The following is a 26,135-nucleotide window of genomic DNA, read 5'->3' on the forward strand; positions in this document are numbered from 1 at the left end:
AACCAAGCAAGCATCTTAGATGTTTGGATATCTTTAGATGCACATAGAAGAAGAATACTAGTTTCTCAAAGAATAGTTTAGGGTTGTGTTTTTGCGATTTCGATTATTTCCCTGCGCTGCAAAATAAAAAGCATTATTTCATCTTTATGATTGCATTGTTGCATCTTTTTACCTGGGACCCGCCTATTTAAAGATCCCATCCCAGGCACCCTGTGCCCTGGTCACAATATAATGATATTATTCATGACTCTGAATTTACTTTCCCTCTTTCTAAGTATAACAAGGTGAGACCCTACAGAATGAAGATAGTGAACTCATCCCCTATTCCTGTAGACAGGTGTGAACTGTACAGACATGCATGCATTCACAGCAAGTCCATCCTAGACCACAGGACCACACGCATGCCACTCACGTCGGGCAGATCAGGGATAGTGACATCATCCAGGTCTCTCAGGACATTGCTGCTGCTAGCTGCACTGCGCAGGAACCCTGCCACCGAGCTGCAGTCCTCCTGAGACTGGGCAAGGGGCGCAAGACAGCAACATATTTTGAGCGCACCGAGAAACACACCAGGGCCAGCAACCACAGACACACAGCTTGCAACACGTAGCCCTCATCCCTGCTCTTAACCACATGCACCACACAACCTGCCACCCTCAGTACAGTGCAGCTCTTAAACTCTCTACTTGCCACCAGCACACACATCACAAGGTACATCTCATCCCTCATCGATCCAGTGTTCTGACATTGATGAACGCTCTACCTGAGGTTCTGTGAAGCAGACTTCTTGTGCTTTTACCTTCTAGATGGAATCCATTAAATAAATGTGCCCACCAGAGAAGAATTTGACTGATAAACAAGCCATAGCTACAACTCAAGATGAACTATATCAAAATTCAGGAAGTGAATTCAGGAAGTGCTGCAAAGCCAACCACAATACAAACTGGTGACACAAGTGTTTTGTTTCTCACTGAATAAACAGCTGCAGGTGTTGTCTTTACTCTACACCCTTTTTTAGACAAAAAGGTATAGACAGCCCCAAGCTACTGCCTGCCATGTATCCATCTTCTTTATCTGTCATTGAACTCAAAAACCATTCCACAAAAACATGGTGCTCTTTTCCTTACAGGTCCTCTAACTGCATGTACCATCCTATTAGCAAAATAAATGAAACACAATTTGGCAATCCTTCTACATTAGCCCATCAGCCCAGGGGCTGAAGTCAGGGGTATAAACAGGTGGCATCAGGGCTCCAGAAGCTACAGTATTTTATTGGTTGCAAAAAAATTGTTGTTGAACTAATGGGCTTATGGTGTACAAGTTATTTTCAAATACGCTCTCGTATTTCATGCTGATGAAAGTAAGAAGCTGTGGGAAAATAACTGCTGCTTAATGTTACTTGGGTGCTTTGTTTCTCCATAAGCAATTTCATTGAGAACTTAGGGGGAGAAAAGCATGTGATTTTTGAGGCATTTTAGAGATTACAACGGATAATGCTTGGCTCTGTTGGGTTGTTTTTGTACTAGTTGACTGCACTGATAAGCATTAATCATTTTCTATTTTAGTGACCCAGATTAGAAAATACATGTATACATTATGGCTATACTTCCTATGTTGTTTTCAGTAGGCCACCATGGTCACCTCTGTGTCTGTGACCACTGCTCTTGAATGTTTCATAAAGCAGCTCTTTCTTGGTTAACACTACAAACTGGCACATATGATCTAAAAAGAAAACACCAAAATGATTAAATAATAACAGTATTAAAATACCTACTGAGTTCTTAACTATCAATGTGGACACTAAGTAAAGTACTGAAGGCGTGAAGGTTTTTAATTAGGGTAAGAGGTGTCCAATTCCAACTTTGAAAGATGGAGGTTGTTGAAATAGCAACAGTAACACAGTGAATTCTACATTTAATGCAATCCGCAATTAAAACAACATTTTTTTGGATAGGCGAGATTATGTACTTAACAATGAATACTAATCATTGATGATATGAATATTGATAAAAAATAATGTACAGTAGCCAACAAGCAGGTTTTTCTTACAGTTGCAGGCATCACTGCAGTGAAGAAGACTATTTTGGATATACTGTACAATTGGTCAGACCCAGCTTTTTATAATTCTTGTGTCTGGTTAGGAAATTTGCATGATATCTTCCTTATAGAAAGGTTCACAGCTCGACTGCACTCAGCTTTTATCAGTACATCTGTAGCCACAGTACACGGCTACTGATAAGAAAAGCTCAGATGATGTGTTCCTTGTCTGCAGTACGTATGTTCTTCCCCATTTTCCTTTTTGATTTTGTTGTTTAACTAAAAAACTGTAAGGTGCAATGTGTATAGTATCTCTGATGTGCATGTGTTCTGTTTTGTTCTGTAATTGTATCAGTGTTTCTTTGTGTTGGTTAAGAAAAAATAAAAAATGAAATAAAATAAATGAATGGTTATAAAGCCAGTAACCAACCAGGTATGGTAAAAAGTTGAGGCCATCAACTAAAGAAAGCCTTTTCTATTTTATGTTGTTTTCAACATCCTGTGATACACAGCAACTTTCACTTCTAAACTCAAATGCACAGAAACATTCCCTGAGAATTAAAATCAGTTTTTCACTTCTTCTCCGCAATATATTATTAGCAAGCCTCATTTGAAATAATAGGCCTACAGCCTGGGCTACAGGTTACTGTCAGGGCCTGACAAAGAGAGCTCACCACAGGGCTGGCGCGAGCAGAACTGGCCCTGGAAGAAGCACGCGAGTTGGACCCCAGAAAGCCACTGTACTCCGATGGCTAAATATCATCAGAATGGCAGGCAGGAAGAAAGACAGGGAAGAAGAGAAAAAGACGCTCAGATGAGGCGGAAGAAAACTAACACTATAGAAAGCAAACAAGCAAAAACCAAGCAGTGAATTCACCCATTAAATATGTGACCCAAAGATTTCTAAATTTAAACAAAGTCATCAAAGTCTGTTAGAACACAGGGCTATTTAAAGTAAGCACTCTTTAACCAGTGGATTAAAATTAGTATTACAAATTATGTTGGTGGTTTACACAAAAATATGGCAGCAAACTAACTCATGGTTTCAATTGTTCAAGAAAAGAGATGAAGAAAAAGGTTAAAAAAATACAGTATAACATCCTCTAAACTGTACATACTGTATGGCTGTTTTCTCAAATTCCTTCAACATGCAACAATAGGAATTAAAGTACTATTTTAAGAGTTCTGGAGTTGAATCCTAATGAAACTGTAAACACAAAATGCAATTACATGCCAAAGTGTCAATCAAAGCAAGAACAAACAAAAAAGACATACAAATATAGTTTTCTAGTCATTACAGACTGTTGTTGGTTAACACAAACCTGTATACTAGGGCCCCTGATACTGGTCTTAGGGATGCCCATATCTGCTGACTGTTGTTCAAGCTGAGCTCTTTACTTCACTATCTTATCTAAATTACTAACCTGCTTGACTGGAACATTTGCAAGTTTTCTTCTTTCACAAAAAGTTGGGGATCTTACCGCAACTTTTTGTGAATTATGTATGAAACATTAAAGCCATCCCCCATCATGCTTAGGAATGAAATATAAAGATTAATACAATGTTAGGTCAACCGAGGGATCAGTTATGTACAGTAACTCAGAGCTCAGCTGGAATAAAACCCAGCAGGTTGTGAGAGTCTCAGGTTCCAAAGATGTTAACATTTAAGAAGGACAAAGCAAGTCAGAGAAATTTTAATATTACATTTGACCACCCTCTTTGTCTTCAGAACATGCTCAGAAAAAGCAGTTGTTAAACTCTGCAAATCAAGATCATTCACCACCAGCACAGAGGACACACACAAGGCAAGCTGTTGAGAAAGAGAAGATGATCTTACAGCTCGAGAGTTAGAGCCATTAAACCGCCGGGCTGCGCTGCATACACTGTCCTCGTAAACAGAGCCCTACAGACAGGAAAGAGCCACACACATGGTCACTGACACAGATCAACATTCTAAAGCCACAGGGCACACTGCACACACATAGACCAGCGGGCAAAAACTCAGAAAAAGCCCCACCTCAAGGGAGCTGGTACAGGGTTAGTAGGGTAATTCAGTGCTCTAAACTGTATTGAGTTTTACACCAAACCTCTTCATCCTTAATGCACATGTGAGATAGAGAGGTGACATAATGAAAGTAAGAACATGTGTGTCAGCATAGCACAGCCATGCAGAAACACAGACTACACATCACCCCTGTGGAGACAGACTGTTACACAACTGTTAAATCAGCATGCTAGTTTCACTTATCCTTAACAAGGAAAAACACTTCAAACCTTTGAAAAAACTTGAAACGCTCTTACTTTTCCATTACAGAAACATAACAGATACCAAAAAAAAAAGAGTTTCAGCATTGACGGTATTAGTTACCATTCTCTCTTGTTGAGCTAATAAAATTTGACCAATAGTGGCTTAAAAACTGGGATGTGTTTTACAACACATATTATTTAAATGTTTTAATGGAAACCTGAATTAGATCAACAATAATCCAGTTAAAGTTCTCTGAAATAATTGTAATTGAAATTACTGTATGTTACTACAAATCATTTTCTCCTAAAATAATTCATAATTCATTTCATCAAATAATTTTGATGAAGGTCAAAGTTGAGTATTGTTCCGTTTCCAGCTTGTGTTGTGGGGGTCGGTGAGCTGAAGTTATTGTGAGTGCTCAGGTGATCAGCACAGTGAATATGAATGTAAAACACAAACCCTGTAACTGCGATATTGGGGAGCATCACTATATAGCATGGAAGGCTATGGAGGGAAAAAGAAGGAATGCATATATACAAATACTTTAAAATATATTGACAATACAGAAATTGTTAACAGAGCATTTGCAACTGCCTCACACTTTTCATTAAAGTTGTCTCTAGCCTTAGCTGGCAGGGTTTGCTGTTTAACTGTAGATTGCAATCTTGCCCACAGTATTTTTTTAAATTGTGTCCCACTACTGTTGCTAATGAAGGCAGGGTCACCAATGAACCCAGACGCATCAAAAAGAAGTGGTATGATCCACTGACTCTAATTAGAAAATTACTGCTGCAACGAATTGGCACAGTATGCTGGGAATGCAGAGGAGACAAGTGAGGTCACTGTGCTGCAGCAGTTGCTGACTTTGACTCTGATGGCTTTTCTTAACAAGGCCTTACTGACCCTTATAATACAGTGCCAGTGTGAAATAACTGTTTTTCTCTGAATTGTTTTCTGAAAAATGGCACGATGTACAGTAAGTCCCTGTCCTAAAGAGAGAGAATGATTCTTGAAAAACAAATTGAAGTGAACTTAACTATCTGAAACATCACATCTAAAATCTTTTTATCTACTTCATCCAGCTCAACATTATTAACACACCACCTACAGTCAAGGAAAGGAGAGCAAGAGAAATACGAAAATAAAGAAACTAAGAGCTTGAGAACACAAGAAGGAATTAGGGAAAATTAATGTGTGGGGAAAGGGGATTAAAATTAGGGAGGAAAACAGAATTGGAAAAAGCGTTCAAGAATGTAACAGTGGAAAAGAGAATGGCAGACAGATGGTAAATGAGTGAGAGAGACAGACCCGGGCTCCATTTTGAGTGGAGGGCTGCAGTTTGGAGGAGGAGAGGCTGCTGTTGCTGTACAGGTCAGAGGAGCAGTAATTCCCCTAGAGAGAGCCAAGCCCAGTGAGAAGGGATGGAGAGAGGTGGAGAGAGAGAAAGATAACATGGTCAGATAGAGGCGCTGATCACACATCGTCTTGGAAGGAAAGAAAATAAGGCAAAGTGACTCAAAAAGTGATCTGAGTACAGTCAACGGAGAAAAGAACAGAGTACATACTGGCTACATATTAAATTGAAATCTCTACCCTGTCCTCTAAACCAGAGTTCTCACTCCCTGCACCACCAGCATAGCAGCAACAGAGGGTGTCAATTGGAATCACAAGACTGAAACTCTTAATTCTTTCATGTTTTTCCTCACTCAAAAGAAAAAAAAAACAAGTCACTTTAATCATATGCTCATGGTGGGAAACGGGTCTTGAACTATGGTTTCTTGAACTAAGGTGGCTTTGATCTGTAATGAAATAATCCCTAAAGATTTTTAAAAGATCTTTAACATTAAAGAACAGAAACTTCTGCTCACAGGTGGTTCTCAGACATTAGAAAGACTTTTAGACCTAAGCACATTAGAACTACGTTAAAGGCATAGCAGAATACTCATCCCAAAAATGTGTTCAAACATTGTTACTTGTGGCTACCCAAAGTGAACCCTCAGCCAAACCAAACTACATGCAAAACCTAAGAAATGGAAGCAAGCAGTTCATTAGTGAGTTCCACCAACGCAAACAACAATGTACTATACTTCTTTTTACTATTTTATACAACAGGTTGCCTAAAATAATGTTGTTATTTTAAGCATGCGATGTTCAATAATTATAAATGAAAAAAGTGTGTCTGCTGTTGCTGATTGAGGTCCCATGCTGCACAGCAGCAACATCTGTAGACTCAACCCCCATGAACAAGGAAAAGGAACATCATCTGGGGTTCATTTATCTCTCCTGAACTCAGCAGTGCCTTATTTAAAAGGCTCCCCATGAAATCGGGCAGGGAGAGAAAAAAAAAATCTCTTAATGTTCATTTCAGGGAAACAGGGATATTGTTGCAAAGCAAAGAGATCAAAGGCTTCACTGATCATCGGCCCCATAAACTTCACTTGCTATTTGAAGTGAGTGAAGACTGAAGAGAGAATTCCACACTGGTGAGAGGAGCAGGCAAACTAAACCAAACACACAAACTCAAATAAAGGTGTTAGTGGACACTAGGCAAGACAGCTCCGTAACAAATGTCTGGGGGGCAGAAAAAGGGAAAACCAACCAGCTGTAGATCATGTCTTGAAGACTTTGAAATTCTACTCTCATCACTGTGCCTTGAGCTCTGGGCATTTAAAAGGAAAAAAAATGATTCAAGTAAAAATAAGCATTCTCCACGTATCGAAGTGTACTATAGCAGACTCCCATGCAGCAATAATTTCTGAGCAGAAAACGTTCACATCATTTTCAAATTCTGATGTATATGTAGGTTGCTTCCTGAACTTTTGATTCAATATATAAACTGTTGAAAACAATAACTATACGGTTTACACAGTTTTAAAATTTACAGAAGGGTCCCTGTCCACCACGATGTGGGTATTGGTGACTTATTTTCTCCTCTTTTTTCAGTTAAATGCAGAGTCTGTGGTATTGAGTAGTACAGTAAGTGATGTAAGCAGCACTACTAACCCTACTGGACTTTCTACTCTGAGTTGATCCATGGTACCCTTCATCAAAACCATTGCTCTGTTAGAACAGACAAGTGAATAACAAAACAATTTACAGAAAGTTAAGAATCATATCATTTATATAAACAGAGAGAGGCACACATTACTTCTGACAACTGCCCTGCCTCACAACCACCCTGACAGAAAAATTAAATGTTAACTTTAACCCTCAGAAAGTGGCCTCTCTCAGCAAGGCAACCAAGTTATTTTCCGCAGTATGTCTTTATACATCTCCAACTACATTCTAAAGCTCAGCTGTGCTGAAAATGCAGGTTTAATGGTGCCCACAAAGACTATAAAACCTTTAAAAGGCTCAGAGATTTAGAATATTGAAAAAATGTACACATAGATCTTTATCTCTAGGAATCCTTGTGCAAGGGCATCACAGGAGAAAACCGGAAAATGCCAGTCAAATAAAATCACCACAAGCAGGAAACTGCATTCCTTTCAATGTGATAAACGCACTCAGACTAAACTAAAGGTTCCAGCATTCTTTACAGATGCTACTTTGCACTGTTTCACACTCCCATCCAACATACACTACATACTGCTTTCGAGTGTTTCTTCTTCTTGGACTTCTTGCGAGACCCAGCCTGTAGGAAGGGACAGCAGTGAGCTGAGGGCTTGGACACTCACTCACATTGCACAGCTCAGAATGCCCATACACATATTTGTATCCTTATCACTGTGGGGACGTCCATCCATTCTTATTCAATTTTTTTTTACCATTCCATACCCCATCACAAGTAAACATCTACATACTGTAAGGTGAAAGCAGACACTTTATTTTAAATAAAATAACAGAAGTTACTAACTTTGTGGGGACGTTTGTTTTTCAGATGTTGTCCTCACATTGATAGCAATACATACCAAACCTCACACAAGCACGAGAGCTCAGGAAGAATGCCTGAGGAAATTAGTTGGGTTAAAAATATTTGGAAGGTAAAGGAATATATACTTATAGTATAAATGCACTTAAATCCATAAACTGTTATCCCATTTCTATATTCTATTTCAAAGCCAGGCTCCTGGATTACTGACTCTCTGAGATGTCAGAGAGTATAAGAGAAAAACAGAAGTACAACACACACCTTCTTTTCTTCAGTGGATGCTCAACTAGCCTTTTTCTGACTTTCTATGACTGCTGCACATTTGTATTTTATATTCACAGCCCACAAGGTAACAGGCCATAAAATCAAAAACAACTGAGCTGAAAAGGCTCACTGATGCATTTGTGTTGAAAAGGCAATTATAAAAAGTACTGGCTGGCACTTTCTTACTAAATACCCATTAAGGACCAGATATCCATAGGCACACCTCTCCAAGTTACTTCAGCACACAGTTTACTAATCTAGTATTCATTTTATTACACCAAAACACAAAAAATCTGATAAGCTATCATCTTAGATTTGCCTAGATTTGTGGCTAAGGCTACAAACAGTTATTTATGCTAGAGAATGATAGGCTAAACTGTTTTGGACCTTCTTGCTATGAGTTGCTTGGTTTACTAACAAAACAATTCTAGTAACAGTTTCTACAGTAGGTGTCTGTACTTATAATATTTTCATACCTGAAAAAACACTAGACATAGTTACAATATTGAGTTCATAGAGAAAATTCATGACCACCTTTATTGACATTATGTGTCTTATCAACTATGAATCTACCTTGTACAGTCGCTCATAAAGAAATGCCCATTTAAAACGTAAAATCAAGTGAAACTGCAATGTTTCAGGACATTCCTCAGCAAACTCATGCATAACAGTTTTACTCTCTAGTGAAGTGTTAAATTCATTAAACAGTTACTGTATTGGTGTGTCCTAGGAGTGTAAACCAAAGCAAACCTCAATTTACATACATTTGTCAGTAAATGCCTGACTCTGTTAGCAACACACACACACACTGTGCAAAACCTATCAAACCCCCAGATTTTCTCTCCTGATGTTATCAAATCAAGGGTATTAAAGTATACAGTATATCCCTTACTGCTAGCCTAAAAGAAAATCTCCAGTTTTTAAAATTCTGAATGCATGTCTGTTGATTCTTAATAGTAACATATAATGGAGTTTAAACAGATTAATTTTAAAATGACAAACTTTAATACTATTTAAGGAGTTAAAGACTTTCTGCTGACATTGGCTTAACCAAAAATATGTACTGACAGTTAAAGGCGTTATCAGGTGCTTCTTTGGTCTTACACCCACTAAGCTGTTTGTCTAGTTTTGCATCTCAATGTGCAAGGTTAAACAACACTCTCATACACCCCCATCTGCCGTTCTTACCCCTCCATTGGCAGTGACAGAGTCTAGGTCTGACTGTTTAGAGAAAAGACAGAGCTGTTATAGTCAGTAGCCTCTGCTCCACACCACAGGGACTTAAATCAACACTGCCTGGAAAAAAACTGTAAACCTCTCACATTGAAAAACCCATTCATATACTGTAAATAAATCCAAGACTTATTACTGCCTTTTGCAACTTCCTAGCTTTGCACAGACTGGTCACTCTGGATATCCATAATTCTTAATGGACTGTTTCAATAGGTGACTGTGTACACACACATTTAATCAGAACTGATCTGGATTCACAGCTGCTTGACGAAATAAAGAAATGATAAAAAGCCAAGTAAAACTTTGAAAACAGAAAAAAAATGCAAACATCTAAGTGAAAAAGATTCTCCTGATCAGATGAAGCTACCACAAATACAACAAACGCAGAAATACTGACCCTCAGACTCCCGCGGCTCCCAACAGACATCCGCTCATCATCGTCTGAGATCTGGGAGAGAAGAAGACAGAGGATGACTGTTAGATTTACGGTGTTCTCAGACTGAAACCAAATCCATGGGCTTCAGCTCACACACGAATTCTCCCTGAACTTTCACATTTCACTGGTGGTGTGAAGGAAATTTTAGATCTTGCCCTGTATAGCTAAAAAATGAGATCATGCAAAAGGCATTTCATTCTAATAACCATTATCTACCAGGTCTGACCTTTACTCAACTAGGAAAACAAAACAAGGGCAAGTGATAGCAGAGGATATCTGCAAGACCCATTAAATGGCATTATTAACAGCAAGATTCCTATCAGGCGGGTATTGTGCTTGTGGTTACTTTAACAATAGTGTTTCTATGTTGTCTCAGAAAATAAATGATAATATTAGGTTAAAAATATAATAATGTAAAAAATAATTAGAATAATACTTGGCAGAAAAAAATACCATAGCTCCTAACCTCTGTTGTGATTTTTTTTAAAGTTATAAGTACATCATGGAACAGAACAGCGTGTAACTTTTTATAATGGACATAAACATTCACTTTAAAAAAGCCTGCAAGAAAAATGATGTACAAAGAAAATATGAAACCTTCTTTATGTAATTAGAGACACAGAAAATGCACAATTTCCATTTCAGTAGTCGTATTAATTCGTTTAAATTATTCAGTCTTCGTAGAGTTCTGTGGAGACAAAAGGTGAGCGTGCTGGTACGACTGAAGTTTGACTGATTGCTGTGTGTTTTAATTAGGCGAGTGGCCGGGATCTGAATGAAGGATACAGTGCAATGTGGCATTGACACACAGTAGAAATCTGTGCATTATATTCCCCCTCCCCTCAACACCACCCCCTGCGAACACTGAAGTCATAAAGACTTAAGGCTCAAAGTTATTTTTATGTTTGACTTTCACAATGGGAAAACATAAAATGCCAGTAACATGAGCACAAAAAAACAGTCCATGTGAGCCACAGTACAGCTGAAGCTGCAGACTCCTCCAACAATAAAGCCCATAGCTATACAGTAGCTGAACTGTTTTTAGAAAATACAATTACAAGAACAATATAAAAAGATACTGCATCTGAAATTGGGGATAAATGAATGTCATAGTAATTCTGATGCAAACGATCTCAGAAATGTAAATGAAAAGGAATTCTGCCAAAATGCATCGCCATTCATTACTGTCTCTTAGTTTACACTATTGAACATGCTTGGCCATCACAGCACGTCCAAGGCGATCCACCCCCTACTAGTAACTCGAGAAGTAAAGAGAGACGAGGCAGAGCAAGGAGGACTAGCAGAGGCAGCAGATACAGACCGAGGTGTTTCTCCGTGTGCGGCGGGAGTACCTCTCATTGTCCTCCTGGCCAGGCAGTGTGTGGAGGACAAGAGGGGTGGGAAATATGAGAGAGAAAGAGACAGAAGTCAGAAATTCACTGCTGGCAGCCCCGGGCAGGAAGAGAGCAGCTACTGTAAATCGCAAGCGGTATTGAAAATCAGCACAAAAAAAAAGCACTGTAAAAATATGCTTTTTATTTTTCCTTTTCGCCTCAATAAAACGTCATGTTCTTTTCTATATGTGGTTGGTGCCACTAAAGCAGCAAGCACATGCGAAAAGCGTGCACTTAATAACCCACAGCAAACACACACCACGGTTAGAGGGTGCCACCGATCAAGCCCATTTCAACAACCATCGCACTACAGACTACCAGTCTGCCTACAGTATGTCATCCACACCATGCTGCACTTCGTGAGCCTGTTAGTACTTCACTCATACATTTAAATAAAACATATTTAAGCAGCATACATGCAAGGACTAGTCACACAACAGTGACAGGCTGTTGCGTCCACCTTCCATTTACCAGCTAATTCCAAGTATGAAGGTGCAGCAGATCAACCAAAAGGCCTAAACGAAGAAATGACTAAACCGACAACCATTTATTGGTACAGTCCTAAATCACACAGCATCATGGTCATACCATCCACTGCTCGATATCGCCCCATTTGTTATCCAGACCGTAGTATTTCTGAGGGCGGAATGAAGGTGAGGAGAGAAACAGAAGATGAGAAGAACAAATTTAGAGAATGAAAACAAATGCATTTTCACCAAGTCAGTGATGAAGACTTTTGCTCTTGCAGTTTCATTGAATTTGTGAATCTGATGAGGTTGTTTCTTTCACCAAGACCAGACCCATAAACTGTCTGATTCAAAAAGTAAGCACAAGCATGAAGTGGAGACATTTGATTGAAGAATAGCTTGTCAGCAGATGTCTGAAAATATGGCTAGTTGCTGTCTATGCCAAAATAAAATACACACTGCTGTGCACAAACCATAGACATCTTCAATTATTCTAATTTTTTCATTTGATGCTTTCCTTCTTCAGGCTGAAACACAACTCCATGGTGAATCTATACCAACATTTTAACCACTTAGATTTTTTTCTAACATTTAGTCCTGATAGATACTGTAAATCTTTCATTTTAGTACATAATTTTACTTTTATGGATACAGTATGTAAAAAAGAACAACCGAACTTCACGACAAGCAACTCCAGACAATGTGTCAATAAGATGTTAAAACAACATTTCTCTGGATGCTCTTCCTTGAGCTCTTGTGAAGCTTTTTTGGAAGATTCTGATTAATGTATATTAAAGACTGGTTAATAGCAAGACTGGTTCCTTCTCATACATACTACTCCATAATGAAGGTAATTGGTTTCCAATATTATACTACAAGGTTTCCTAATTCTGGATGCTCAATCTTACATACAGTACATATAGTGGACAAAAAAACAGAAACACCAATGTAAAGCCACTAAATATGGTGTTGGCCTGTATTTGCCTCAGAATAGAGTCTACCAAGATCTGGTATTCTGAAACTCCATTCTTCCACGAGAAAGTCAATCAACTCATCCTTGGACACGTCTCAGGTGTCATTCCAGAATTCAGGTTCAGTTCTGGTGCTATGCTCATCAAACCACTGATCAACCTCAACCGCGCTCTGTGGAGGGAGGCAGTCATCATCAAAGACAGCCCTCCAGGCAGGAAAGAAACTCAGCTACATGGGATGATGCACTCAGTAGCAGTAGCACCGATCTTACCTTCTAAGGGAACAAGAGCATACAAACTATCCATCCATTCATTCGTTTTCAAACCTCTTTATCCAATACTCAGTCACGGGGGAGCCAGAATCTATCCCGGCAAGCAACAGGTGCAAGGCAGGATATACCCTGGAGGCGACGCCAGTGAGCATACAAATAACCGCAACAGTATTATGGAACTAAGCACCCAGGGCTGTAGAGTTCATTCGGTTGGCAACACAACTACACTCATATGTGGTGAGGTTGACTGAGCTCACCATATCATATTTCTTCACCGCCCAGTGGTCCATTGCCAATACTCTTTGCACCGCTGGACTCACAAAAGTACATTGCCAGTCTGATGAGTGCTTTCTGCAATACAACCCAACTAAAGTATCTTCCTTTGTGGACCATTTTTGATCTCTGCTCTCTACACATGCCCACGTTTGAAATTTAGAGTCAACTGACCTGCAGTTGTTCAGGCGTTCTAAATTCATACATGGGAATTACAGTTCACTTTCATCCACTGTTGCCCTGTGCTGATGTCTTTCCCGCAGATTGCGATGTTGATATTACCATAAACATTATTGCTCATAAAAAATTAGCAAGTTGAGCTGTCTTGATCACTGAAGCTCCAGCGAAATGTGTCCCAACAGTTTTGTTTCAATATTACAGCTGTCTTGCCTTGCTGTAATGCTAGCCATAATTTTAGTTAACCAGGTCTGCCCGGCATTTTTATACAGTACCTCACTCTGAGCATGGTGGGCTGTTATATGTTTAGCTATCGAATGAGCCACACCTGTGTTGAAGCTCTTGTTTTCAATATAAATGGTGTCCCTCATTTACCCCAGGTGTTTCCATTTTTTTGTCCATTTGTTGCACTGTATGTTTTACGTCCTGACTGAACTTAAGATTTCTGCACAGCAGTGCACCTTCAAGCAACAATTTTAACAACAGTGAGGAAAGATGTGAGGAAGTTACAAGCAGGGAGAGAAGGGAGAGAAGCCTACCTTTTGAACCTGATAGATCTACACATGTCAGCAGGGAGAACAGGAGAGGGCAAAGTGGAACAGAAAAAGAGATGAAAAAGACATGAAAATTACTAATTAGAGCAGATGGAGAAATAGCTTTGACTGTATACAAAACAGAGCATAAAAAACAAACTTGTCTTTTTTTTGTGGACGATCTTTTTTTGGAACCAGAATTACAAAAAATGCCAGTCCCAAAGAAATCTTAAATATACCACGTGACCATGTTACTAAGGTAACTAGAATTCTTTTCATTATTCCTCAGGGTTACTTGTGCTGGTGTCCAAACTCAGTATTGTGAATGTCATCAGGGTTTGCCAGTTCCCATGCCTGCTGCCCAGTACTTCATTCCAAAAAATCTTTCTTGTTAAATGTTTCCCACATTAACCTGGGGCTGGTAACTCAATCCACTCTCTACAGATGCTTAAAGTAAAATGGTCTCTATATATTGTCACCTGGAGCAGCCTGCTAAGCCAATCAATAAATTAGACCATGGCAGTCAGAGCAGACTTTGCTAATGACCTCCAGACTGACACAGAGCATCAAATTGAATTTGAGGTCACAAAAAGCAGAACAGAGTTCATTTCTCACAACTCTGGTGTCAGCTGAATCCAGTGGACATTTTCTAGATAGAAAATACATATGGTGTATTTATTCCTGCTATGTAATGGCATTCACAAAGATGCTACAGAAAGAAAAAGGAAACAAATCATATCAATCAGTCGGCATTCCTCTGGACTGTGACAGTGATGTTCAGGCAAAATCCATTTGTACAAGAGTCAGCCATCTCCTGATCCTTCAGCAAACAGACACACACTCCACTCCAAAAAGGGATCCACTAAAATACAGTCAAACTGTCTCCGCATCTTACTTGATGTGTCTTCTCCTTGCCACATACTGTACAGCAATGTCACAAAGGCAGTGTTATTAACGTCTACACTAGTAGACGCACCATCCTTCCAAAGCAGGCTCTGAAGTCTCCTTCCACAGGTTCTAACCTGCTTCCTTGTGTATTATTGTCAAGGTGCTTCAATCTTTGTTTCTGTACTTGCTCAGGCTGCTATCTAACAACACCACATTAGTATAAAAACATACTTTATAAAAAAGACATCTGCATACATTACATTGCCATCAAATGGAAATGTAATGTGAAAATACACAGTACTTCAACGTTAAAAAATGGAATAGAAAGGAGCCATATGCAACACTACCTCCCTTTCTCGGTTTACTTTCTAGAAACCAGCTTGATGTGTTTTAGAACCTATCTGATAAGATGTGTTGTTTGCATGGCAGGGAAGGAAAGCAAACACAGATGAGTACCATACACCAGACACATGATAGGACACAATGAAAAAATAGAAAACAAATTGGAAAAAAATAAAGTATTCCTTTCAAGTTAAAATAGCACTAGGCCTGTAGAGTACTCACCAAGCATTCTTGTTCAAACACTTTTTTTAGTACCTGACTTTCAGTTAAAGAGTCAGTATGTTATGTGTCCTCATTTCTCAACACAGCCTCAGACTGCTTCCCCAGAACTGCTAATCCCTGATTTATTGCTTCATCTGCTAAGCTTCAAACTGACCCAGAATCTACACATCTACTCTTTGCTGTCTGACATGGTAACTGGGATAAAAGTCTTACCTCCTTTACAGTATATTCATTTCTTTATTAAATACTTGGAGGCCGCCCCTCTTTCTCTGACAGTCTCTTTGTGAAAGCACCCCACTGCATTCAGCTGCCTCAGACACTGCCAGCTCTCAGAGCAGAATGCACTCTCACCTTATTACAAATGATGCTGACATTTAGCAGTGTGAAAGAGTGGTGTAGCTGACTTCCCTTGCACAAAGCAGTGTCAGAAACTTTGGAGACTAAAAGGGAATTGGAACTTGTTTTTTTCAGGATTTAAAGAACATTACTCCAACTCCATTGCTTTTACACACAGCAGTTCTTCATCATTTGGAGTTACTGATTGTGGCTGAATGCCTCTACAGTAAGTCTAAAGGTTTAGGGGGAGCAGGTCACAGCAGTAGTATAAACTACTTCAATCTTACAAACTTGATTAACACAGGCCAAGTTTGTGCGCTTCTCATTTTTGAACAAATCTGAAAATAACACACACTATATGTACCACAAAATGTTTATACTGTAAATTGTAACTGCCCTGCTCACTGCCACTTGATCAGCTGTGTAGTGGGGCTGCTGGTTGAGACTGTGGTGGCTAAAGAGGGATCCATCTTCTACATAAAGGGCATTAGGTGTTTGATAAATTGTCATGAAAATAAGAAATACAAATGCAAGGAATTATTATTAATAATATGCATTTATTAATAATATTAGGGTTACAGGCAGTAACTATGTTACTGATAATAAAAATTTTGATGTAACACAATTTTAGCTCCTTTTAAGTATTAATACTGCTTCTGTCCTTGGTACCAGGGAACAAACAATGAAGCCTTAGAATCTCCAACTAGAAGGTCATTAAGTGAACTGTATTTGACCATAAACAGGTAGTCTGGCTACATTTAGAAAAGTTTACTACTGCTCAATAATTAATCACATCAGATTATTATATGATCTCCCTCCTTTAAAGGTTTGTGATAGCACTTAACAGAAAATGACTATGACCTCAGTGTTTGTGGCTGTTGTATGGCCCTTTGTGTCATACATATTGACGGAGAGATGCATGTGGTTGTGAATCAGACTCAAATTGCTGTTTCAGGAACATTTCTGAGTACTTGTTCCACATGGGTCAAAAAGTAACAAACACGTTATATTAAAGTACTACCACTTGATGTGGAGGTTTGTACACTTGAAAAACCAGAAGAGTCATGAAGTCAGAAGAAAGACATGAGCCCTGTTTCAACAAGGTTGTGGGTTCAAGCGTGAATCCACTGGGGCTGGGGCACCTTTGAACACATATCTTTACCTGGACTGTTTCAGTAAAATACCCCGCTGTATGAAGGGATATAACTTTTTCTTGGGTTTTGTTAAAAGCAGAAGACAAATCAACATGGATTGGCAGGTATCAGTTGTAAACTGCTTGACCACTAGGGGAGCTGTGGGCCTAGCAATTGCTGCGATCTAAATGAAACAAGCCCTTACAATACAGCTCAACACAACACACAACACAACCCTTTCAATCACTGGTTGTACAGTAAACTCATAACAGCAGTTCACTTCAGTGGTTAAATATTGTGATATAGAAAACATCCGGCATACACATTTTTAAAAGTAAATGAAAAGAAAATTTTAACAAAAATGCACTCCCTACACTCAGAAAGCATTTATGTTTAAGACGTAATACTAAGGTGAGCACTGAACTAAAAATACCAGTGCGTAATAAATGACTAATGATCATGTTTTTGTACTCTAGAACTCCAAACATTTCACCTCAGTGCAGTCTCGCATGAGGTAAACAAGTAAAATCTCCAGTCTTAGTATCTCCTCTCCAAGAAACATTAGGTGCAGCAGTACACCTTTAGATGGAGGTTTCAACATTAAATCTAAAAACCTGAACCAACAGAACCAGAAAAGCTGCGTCTTTGGGTGGAATTCAGACTTGATTCCTCAGACACTGTGTTATCCAGCTGGAAGGAGAATAAGTCAATATCCCGACATAAGGTGTGACATAAGTGTGAAACATCAGGCATGAACAAGGAGTGATCCTTCCTTTAAAGTGTCAGTGGACACTGCCGTCACGTCAGTCCCCCCCCTCTTGTGTTGGTACTCGCGATGGCTAGCCCCCCTCCTGCTGTGAGGGGGTCCCCGAGAGGCCAGAGCCTCCGAGGTCTCCCGCAGCCACCTGCCAGACATTCTCAGGCCATCACATCAGCTCACACTAACTAGCTCTGTCATATTGGGGTTAGCGGCACATGTGACTGATGTCTGCTTGAGGATAAAGCCCAGACAGATTCTCGCTGCCTGCGAAGACAGAGCTGTGAAATGCTGAGGCATTCATCATGGCCTGTTTACCCCTCTTGTCTCCCCCCTCCAGACTGTGTATCCCGTCTTTCACAGCAGTCATGGCTCTATGGTTGCTTTCCAAATTTAGGGTTAACAGCTTTGTGGTGTGTCACTCCTTTCCAGATATTGCAGGTAACTGGTTTAAGTCTGCTTTCAATTTGCTGGAAAAGCATAGGACTAGGAATAAAGCAGGTTCAACAGGAAGTGACACTCAATAATCTGGTTTAGAAATTGGATGAAGGTTTAAAACCACAGAACCTTCAGCTAAAATTGATAACATGCACTGTAATCTGTAGTGCACATTTAGCACAGGGCTTCGGTAGTTCTTAATACAATTAATCTGTTTTTTCTACCGCTGAGCAATCTGCTGAGTCCACGGACTCTACTTCTTCAAGTTGGCTCTTGCATAGTAAAAAAGAAATTATAACAATCCTTCTTGTGGGTTAAAACACAAGCTAAACAAATCTCTCTTAGTACAGACCTTTTACTTACTGTAGATGTTCACTGTTGAGCTCCTTAAAAGTCTTGCAGTATTGCATTGCTAGAGATTAGCCTTGGGAAAACATGCAATACCCCGCACTCCGATATGAAGAGGTCAAAACATCTGATCTTTTCTTAATATTAATTGTTTCATTTTAATAATTAAATTTCCTGTCCTTAACTTATAGTAACCTGTATGCAGGTCTTTCATATTATTGGAAAAGACATGAGGAGAAAAGTGAGCAAACCTAAATTCCTCACTTTGATCTGCTCATAATATTAGATAAATACTGTGCATACTCAGTATCATTTCCAGCTGGTTTACACCTCGCATTCATTTCTTGTTGACAGTTACTTGGCTCTTAGCAAGGCGTTACAAAGCTAAATTCTCAGCTCTTTGGTCTCAGCATTCTGAAGGCAACTACAAAAGTTTCAAAAAAGGTTCAAAACTGCAGTGTGATAAAAAAGCAACTGCAGAAAAAACGAGGGGTGGAAAATGCATTTTTTCACTGCAGCAACTACAGTATTTATCTCTCCTTTGCTTATTACAGGCATCTGAATCTATGACCTCCTCTCCCGCTCTGCACTGTTTTAATGCAGCAGAGTGCGGAGATCACTAACATCTTTTTATAAGAAAAAACAAAAACATGGAACACACAAGATTATTCCCTTATTTTACCAGATTGGATTTTCTAATGCATGGCGAGGAGGGATTTTGAAGATACTGATGAGATCCTAGTGTATCTTGAGGTCAGACAAGAAAGTAGAGACCAGCTCACTAAAGAAGTAACAAATAAAGTAACACTTTTCTGTGTAAAATTAGTATCCTGTTTTCTGCAGAATCTGAAGACCTGTTTTACAGCTCTTTATAATGCTTATTTACTTGCCTGTAGGTCTGATCTTGGCTTTTATCCAAATAGTAAGATTAGAGAATTCAGCCCTGACAGTGCTGACTGTTTCTCAGGCCACTGAGAGGACAACGTTAAGACTGCCCAACAGCCTTTTTCCATTAAATAAATCCTGCTGCATCCTTGAGGAAAACAGCCAACAACTCCTTTAAGGGGGGGGATTTATCATGGATTAGGGGATTACATCAGTCTTTCATCAGATACTAGGTATGATGTTGCTTTGGCAGAAGCTTACCAAACGCAATGACGGATGTTTACATTGGCTTCCGTCTTCTACTGTCATTGAACCTGGCTCACTGACCTGTCTTCCTTAACTTTCTATCCTCTTGAATATTTTTCTATTCTTAAAGGATTACAATTTGGATTCTCTGTAGTCTACTGGAAGCAATTTTGTCTTTGTTTAGTCTGCTTTCCTAAAGATAGGCAGGGGAGCAGCAATTTTTAATATTATAATAATAAACTTTATTTTATATAGCGCCTTTAAAGGTGGCTTCTCAAAGCGCTTTACAGGATGACAATAACAATAAATAATAATACAACAATAAATAAATAATAATATAAAATTAATTAAATAAATAATAATGATATTATAATAACTATATATTAATTTACCATGTATTCAATTTTAATAACCTGTATACTGGCTCCTTTTTAACCAATTCCTAATTATTTTCTAAAAAAAAGGACCATAAAATATGTCTTACAGATTTCTAAAGTGGGTTTAAACAACAACATGTTTATGGGTCAGTTACAATTGACTACAATCAAAAAGGAATATAAGCTATATTTATTATTCCTTCAATACGTCAGTTTCTCACTAACGGTTTTAAATGCAGGGAAAGTTAGAAAAAGTCTGACTAAGTAGAAGTGACGAATAATGAAAATGGGTACATTTTGCATTTCTGAATCTTCTCTGGTGCACTAGGGCTGGTAGAAATGTCTACAAAACACGTCCTCAATAAGACCTGAAAGATTCTACTCTTCTGGCTTCTACAGCAACAGCCCATGTATTATTGACGTTTAGCACTCTTCTGTTGTTCACAACTGTATCAATCTATGACCTCCTCTCTCCTGCATCTTTTTCTAGTGCAGCACGAAGTAGTAAAACTACTGAAGTTAATTCTGTTGCATCTTTGCAAGGAGAGTGTTAACTCCAAAATGATAAGAGCCTCTCTATCTTTTTGGCAGTCTTTAAGAAAGAAAACCATCACACAAAAGGAGCATGTTCACCATTTCATAGTGCCTCTAACGTGATCTACTGCTTTTTAACGTTTTGGTTCAAGAAACATCTTGCTGATAAAATCTGCTGATAAAAATCAACTTCCTCAACAGAGGTCTAAGTTCTGTTGCAGCTCTAGCTCTAAAATACCTTAAACAGACTGTGTACTTGTCATGTACCCTTATTTAGTCATGAAAAATGAAAAAATCTTATCAGGTGTAATTATAATAGATTAAAAAAACATTGTAGATATTTCAGGCATTTTGTCCTTTGATATCTCCAGCCTGGCATAAAGGCATTCACTGTTTGAGATACTGCAGAAACATTCTTTAAAACAGTCCAATTTATAACCTTGGTTCATGTATAAAAGAGAATACTAATGATCTGGGAATGCAATCAGACTTGTTTAGCACACTCAAAGTGTCTAAAAAATTCAGTCTTCACAGAGTACTGATACACCCAGTTTCTGATTTGTTCTTGTTTTCTATACCAAGTGACATATGCAAATTGAATCTGGGCATGCAAACATTACTGGAACATTACTGAATATTGTAGAATATTGTACAATATTGCAGTTTTTTACTTTGTAATTAACTTGTTTTGTATAACTATCTTCTGTCTTCACTACAATAAGAGATTTACTCGGGTCAAAGGAATCATGAAACGTGTCATCTGAAGCTGAAAATGCTTTGCAGGAACACTGGTGAGCCTGGAAGAAGCGTGGGGATAAAGTCAATACCAGTCTCCAGTACCTCTTTCTGTTGTCTCTCCAGCTCCTTCATTCTGATCTCCCGGGCCTCTGCTCTTGCTGCTCGCTTCGCAGCTAGCCTGGCCTCGGCCTAGGGCAGAGAACAATTGGAAATCAATACACCGTAGATCCACAGGGAATCCCATTGCATATCAACATTCAGCATGCTCTTTACAACTGCAAGCATTGCAAAAATTTATTTGCAGTTCTTCTTACTTACCAGATTCGCTTTTGTTTCACCAACAGTGCAAACCTAGCATGGTACTATATATTTTCTGATTAAATCCAGATTTTGCAGCATTTCAATCTTATTTTTTTTAATAATGCTAGATCCATTGTTTTAGTCTTTGGTATTACATATTTTGCCAATACAGCTAATTTTTTAAAAAATATGATGATACATCACTTTCTGTTATTAAGCAATAAATTAGAGTACTACAGCTCCACTGTGCTGAATAATTCTGCATTTCAAGTATGGACCTTTAATTGGCTCCCAGAGAGTGAGAAATGTGTGAAAGACACCCAATTAGCTTCCTTGATTTACAAGTATAAAAACATTCCTAAACAAGAGTGGTTCTTCCAAATACTCATCCCACTACTTAAACATTTCACTTTGTTTCACTAAATTCTCTACAACCCTTTGCTAAATTCTGTATTCTTATAACAAATCAGATGCAATTCATATGAAAAAACAATTATTCTTCACATGTAAACAGCATAAATAAATTGCCAGGCCAAAACACTACTGCTACCCACTTTCCTTGTGTGGCTAAATGAAAGAACAAAAGGTGTTCCACTGTTTGAGGAAAGAAAACCCGACAAATGAACAATGGGATTAAAACATTTAATACTATACTGGCAAGTCCTGGAATACAGCTGATTTCCTCTGACTTCCATGGAAAGAGGCTGCCCTGGTCACCCTGGTCAATGCATTTTTAATTGAAAACTCCTGGCCATTGCTGACCTCCACAAGATAATCTACAGAGGCAGACATCCTTTCCATGTTAAGGCATAACCTAACGTTTCCTGCACTATTTAGTCCTGCTTGACCCAACTGCTAAATTTCATAAATATGAAGACACACAGCAGCTCTTTAAAGATGCTTTCAATACATACTGGAATTTGTCAGCATTTCTGACCAGACCCAACTTACTCAGTCTCAAGGCCACAACAAAGCTGTTGAAAAATATACGTGCCACAGGATGGTGTTGTGTAGAGCAGTATTTGCCAACCCAGACCCTAGGGGACCTCTATCTCTTCTTGTTATCGTTACAGCCAAGTTCTCAATCACAGGTTACCTGATTTAAATTTTATATAAAATTGAGTTTAAAATTTTTTTCAGCTCTTAAAACATGGAATGAGAAGTGTAATTGGTATAAATCCCTGGACCAACATCCGAGTTTCCATGCATGCCTCATTCAAGTGTGTTACCTGAATTCGTCAATTAAATGCCAAAGAAAACAAATCTCACTGTGGAAGTGTCTGATAAACTGTCGTTTCTTCCCATCTTCCCATCTCTCTTCTTCATGAACCGATAACCTATTTACAGCAGTTGAAGAAAGCCTGTTTAAAGTTCAGTTTGTTGAAATTATATGAACACGCTTGGAGTAAGGATCTTTTTAAACCTGTGACTAAATGCAGAACAAGCAGATCAAATAAAGGCACAAGTCAGCACTGAGGATTCAGAAGTCAGTGGGGTCTCTCAAAAGTTTCCAATACATAGCGTTCCCTCAGATTCCCCATTCCCTTATTTTTACTCATGGAAAGAAACTCACGAACTGTTCTACTTGCTGGTTTTTGATGACTACATAGAAAGATTTCGATAAAAACAAAAAGTATAACACTTTCAGGTAACATTTTGTTCTATTTTCCTCCATCAAGAGCCTTTTCTTTGTGTCACTCACTCCCACTCTAACAGGCATGTTATGCTAATAGGGATCTTAGATATTGAAAGTGTGACTTCTCAAGGATCTAGACTGAGGACAGTGACAAATCTAAATACTTTATTAAAAATAATCAATGATTTGGCAAAATACATCAAATTGTTTGGACAATATTTTGTCTGAAAAACATATATGAATAATTCAGTAACACTGTGATTATTTGTCATCCACTCTCACCACAGCTATTTAATAAGTGCCACAATCCTGTCAGTATACTGTATCATTCACACATATCCTTGAATTACTGAAAACTTTATGAAGTAAATTCAAAAACTTGCTTTCTAAAATCCTCTACATTGTACCACAGGAACAGACTACTACAAGATGATATGCTCTCTAGTCATAAGTTACCTCTCCTACATCTACAGCCCACATTAATATGAAGGTAGATCAGTTAATTAGATAACACACAGAGTGCATTTCATACTGTACAAGTCCTGGCATGAAAGTATACAGTATATAGTGCCTTGAAAGTATTCAAACTCTTCCTATGGGATATCCCATTTCGTAAAATTACAAATGATGCATGCACTTTTTTAAACTTTATTTTGCTCAAAACCTGGGTGCTCAAAATGAAGACTTCCAAGAGTGAAATGTTACAGCAAATGTAGATTGATTGCAGAAGTATCAACTTGTGAAGTTAATATTTGATGGAAACACCTTTGACAAAAATTGCAGCTACAAGTCTTTTTGGGTGTATACAAACTTTGCACACCAGCTTGCACAATATTTGTCATTTCTTCTTGGAGATTTGCTCAAGATCACTTCTCTCACGTTGCTTGGGAATCTCTTATGAAGATGTAGAGATTATTATGCAGAGCATTTTTTCTAGGCTTTCCACTTGATTAATTCACTTTCTTATTCTTGAGCTCAGGGTGGCTTTTTCCTTGTGATTGGGACCATTTGCCTGCAGCTGGTTATTCTTTAAAATTCACTGATCTACTATATTGGGTTCATGCCGGGTACGGCTTTATATTTGGACCAAAAGCTTCCAATTTTGTCACATCTGACCATAAAACAAAAAAGTCTGCAGTATCACTGAGGTGGTGTGTTGCAGACCTCATGCATGGTTTTACATGTTTAAAACTGAAAACTGATTTTTGCAGCAACTGGGATATTGTTGACCCTTGGACATTTCTCTAAGCCACCATTAAGAGCACCATATTAAAGGATACTCATTCAGTGAAGAACAAAACACCAACATTCCCCATCCTCCACGTCATCCAAAGCTGATGCATTTTCTAATCATTCTGCCTAGATAATATGAGCATTAATAGAAGAGAGCTTGCTGTCTTCTTTATTTTAGGAAATCATGATTTCCTATACTGTGCAATCCTTGGGCTTAAAATGTTCTCTCTTGTTTTAACGATACATTGTTAGAATAGGCAAATTGGTTCCCATTCACATATGAGCGTTATTGCTTTTAGAGAGGGAGATTTAGTCCTGGGTAGGAACAATTTTTCTTAGCATGCAGGTTTTCTCTATTTGACCTGTTAAAATGTTTTATTTGTGGTATATTTAGATGACATTAACTTCATTTTGAATGTTTGGGATTTTGGATCTTCATTTTTAACACCTTCTTTTCTGTTACATTTTGTAATGCTTACATACACCTTACTGTATTGTAAGAAGACATTTGGAGTTCTGAAAAGTGTCAGTAAAGCACATCAGCATGAGGCCCTGCAGAGCATTGTATCTATGAATTTACCAGAGCCTCAGTCATATGACAAATAAGCATTGTTTGGTAAATAATCTGAACAAATGTACCATAATTCAATCATGCATCAGGGGAAGAGGCATTTTCAACTTCCTGAAAAAAGTACAGCTGCAGGAGTTCCCTTCACTTAATAATAGAAACTCCCCACCTAGTACGCACCCCATGAGTAAAGTTCTTATCACCCCTGACTTATGCTTCATATTATTCTTCTAGCACAGCATGGTTGAAATACAAGATGTATAACAGCTAAACATTGGTTTACCAATCCAAGAGGATGAATCTGCAAATGGGCTGACTCTGGACTCAATCTGTATTCCACCACATACTTAACAGAGGACCCAGTAATAGTCTAGCATCAGAAGTAAGAATCTTCTCCAGTCCACTTACTGCATACAGTACAGTATATAAGGTGTATAAATAAAACAAGCAAATAAAAACAGAAGTCTCTCCCAGGAAGCAGTTCAGTTTTCTTGATTCCACTTCCAGCACTCACAAAATAAGGCACAAAACCCCTCAGGCCCGATAATGAAATCTGCAAGCACATCCTTTGGCACTACGATAGATTTGAGAGTTTTGAGAGATGTTCACATCGGCCCTCAAACACCTCAGAGATGTGCGTTTATGCACCATGTTAACTCAGCTGTTCTCAATGCCAGCACCAAGTTTTGCAGACTCAGCAGTTTTTCTTTAATCCTTAATAATGCTTTTCTTCAGCACAGTAGCAACTGAGGCACAAGGTGTATTTCCAGGATTATTTCCAGCTATTTAATGTAAAGTCTTTATCAACAGGTAATAATTAATTAATAAAATGTTATAAGACAAGCTGACTAGCAGAGATTTAACAGCACTGAGGTTAAGGTGTGACTTGCCCAAAAGCTTTAGGTAGCATATATTTCTAATATTGTATTACTTCAAACTTGCCTTCATATGGTAACAAGATATGCCAGTGCCACGTTT

The 26,135-nt window shown here is 38.5% G+C and overlaps 1 protein-coding gene across 25 annotated transcripts in view; it reads right to left on the reverse strand.

The window, feature by feature from the left end:
• The window catches only part of lrrfip1a (leucine rich repeat (in FLII) interacting protein 1a), a 70,901-nt gene that overhangs the window by 20,822 nt on the left and 23,944 nt on the right, over nt 1-26,135 (reverse strand). For 6 of the 25 annotated variants that reach the window (XM_088931339.1, XM_088931336.1, XM_088931341.1 and 3 more), the window contains 2 exons: nt 21,523-21,609; nt 10,051-10,101 (listed from right to left, as the gene is read on the reverse strand). In XM_088931339.1, the coding sequence (XP_088787465.1) occupies nt 10,051-10,101; nt 21,523-21,609 (138 nt within the window). Of the gene's footprint in view, nt 1-412; nt 518-2,711; nt 2,790-3,874; nt 3,941-4,744; nt 4,790-5,593; nt 5,678-6,884; nt 6,945-7,288; nt 7,346-7,874; nt 7,920-9,608; nt 9,642-10,050; nt 10,102-11,410; nt 11,456-12,071; nt 12,120-14,182; nt 14,201-21,522; nt 21,610-21,738; nt 21,794-26,135 lie in introns of those variants that run through there. The other 19 variants (XM_088931320.1, XM_088931319.1, XM_088931318.1 and 16 more) reach the window with 16 other exon arrangements.

The sequence above is a fragment of the Atractosteus spatula genome, chromosome 13, assembly GCF_055471065.1.
Source record: "Atractosteus spatula isolate fAtrSpa1 chromosome 13, fAtrSpa1.hap1, whole genome shotgun sequence".
Lineage (NCBI taxonomy): Eukaryota > Metazoa > Chordata > Actinopteri > Semionotiformes > Lepisosteidae > Atractosteus > Atractosteus spatula.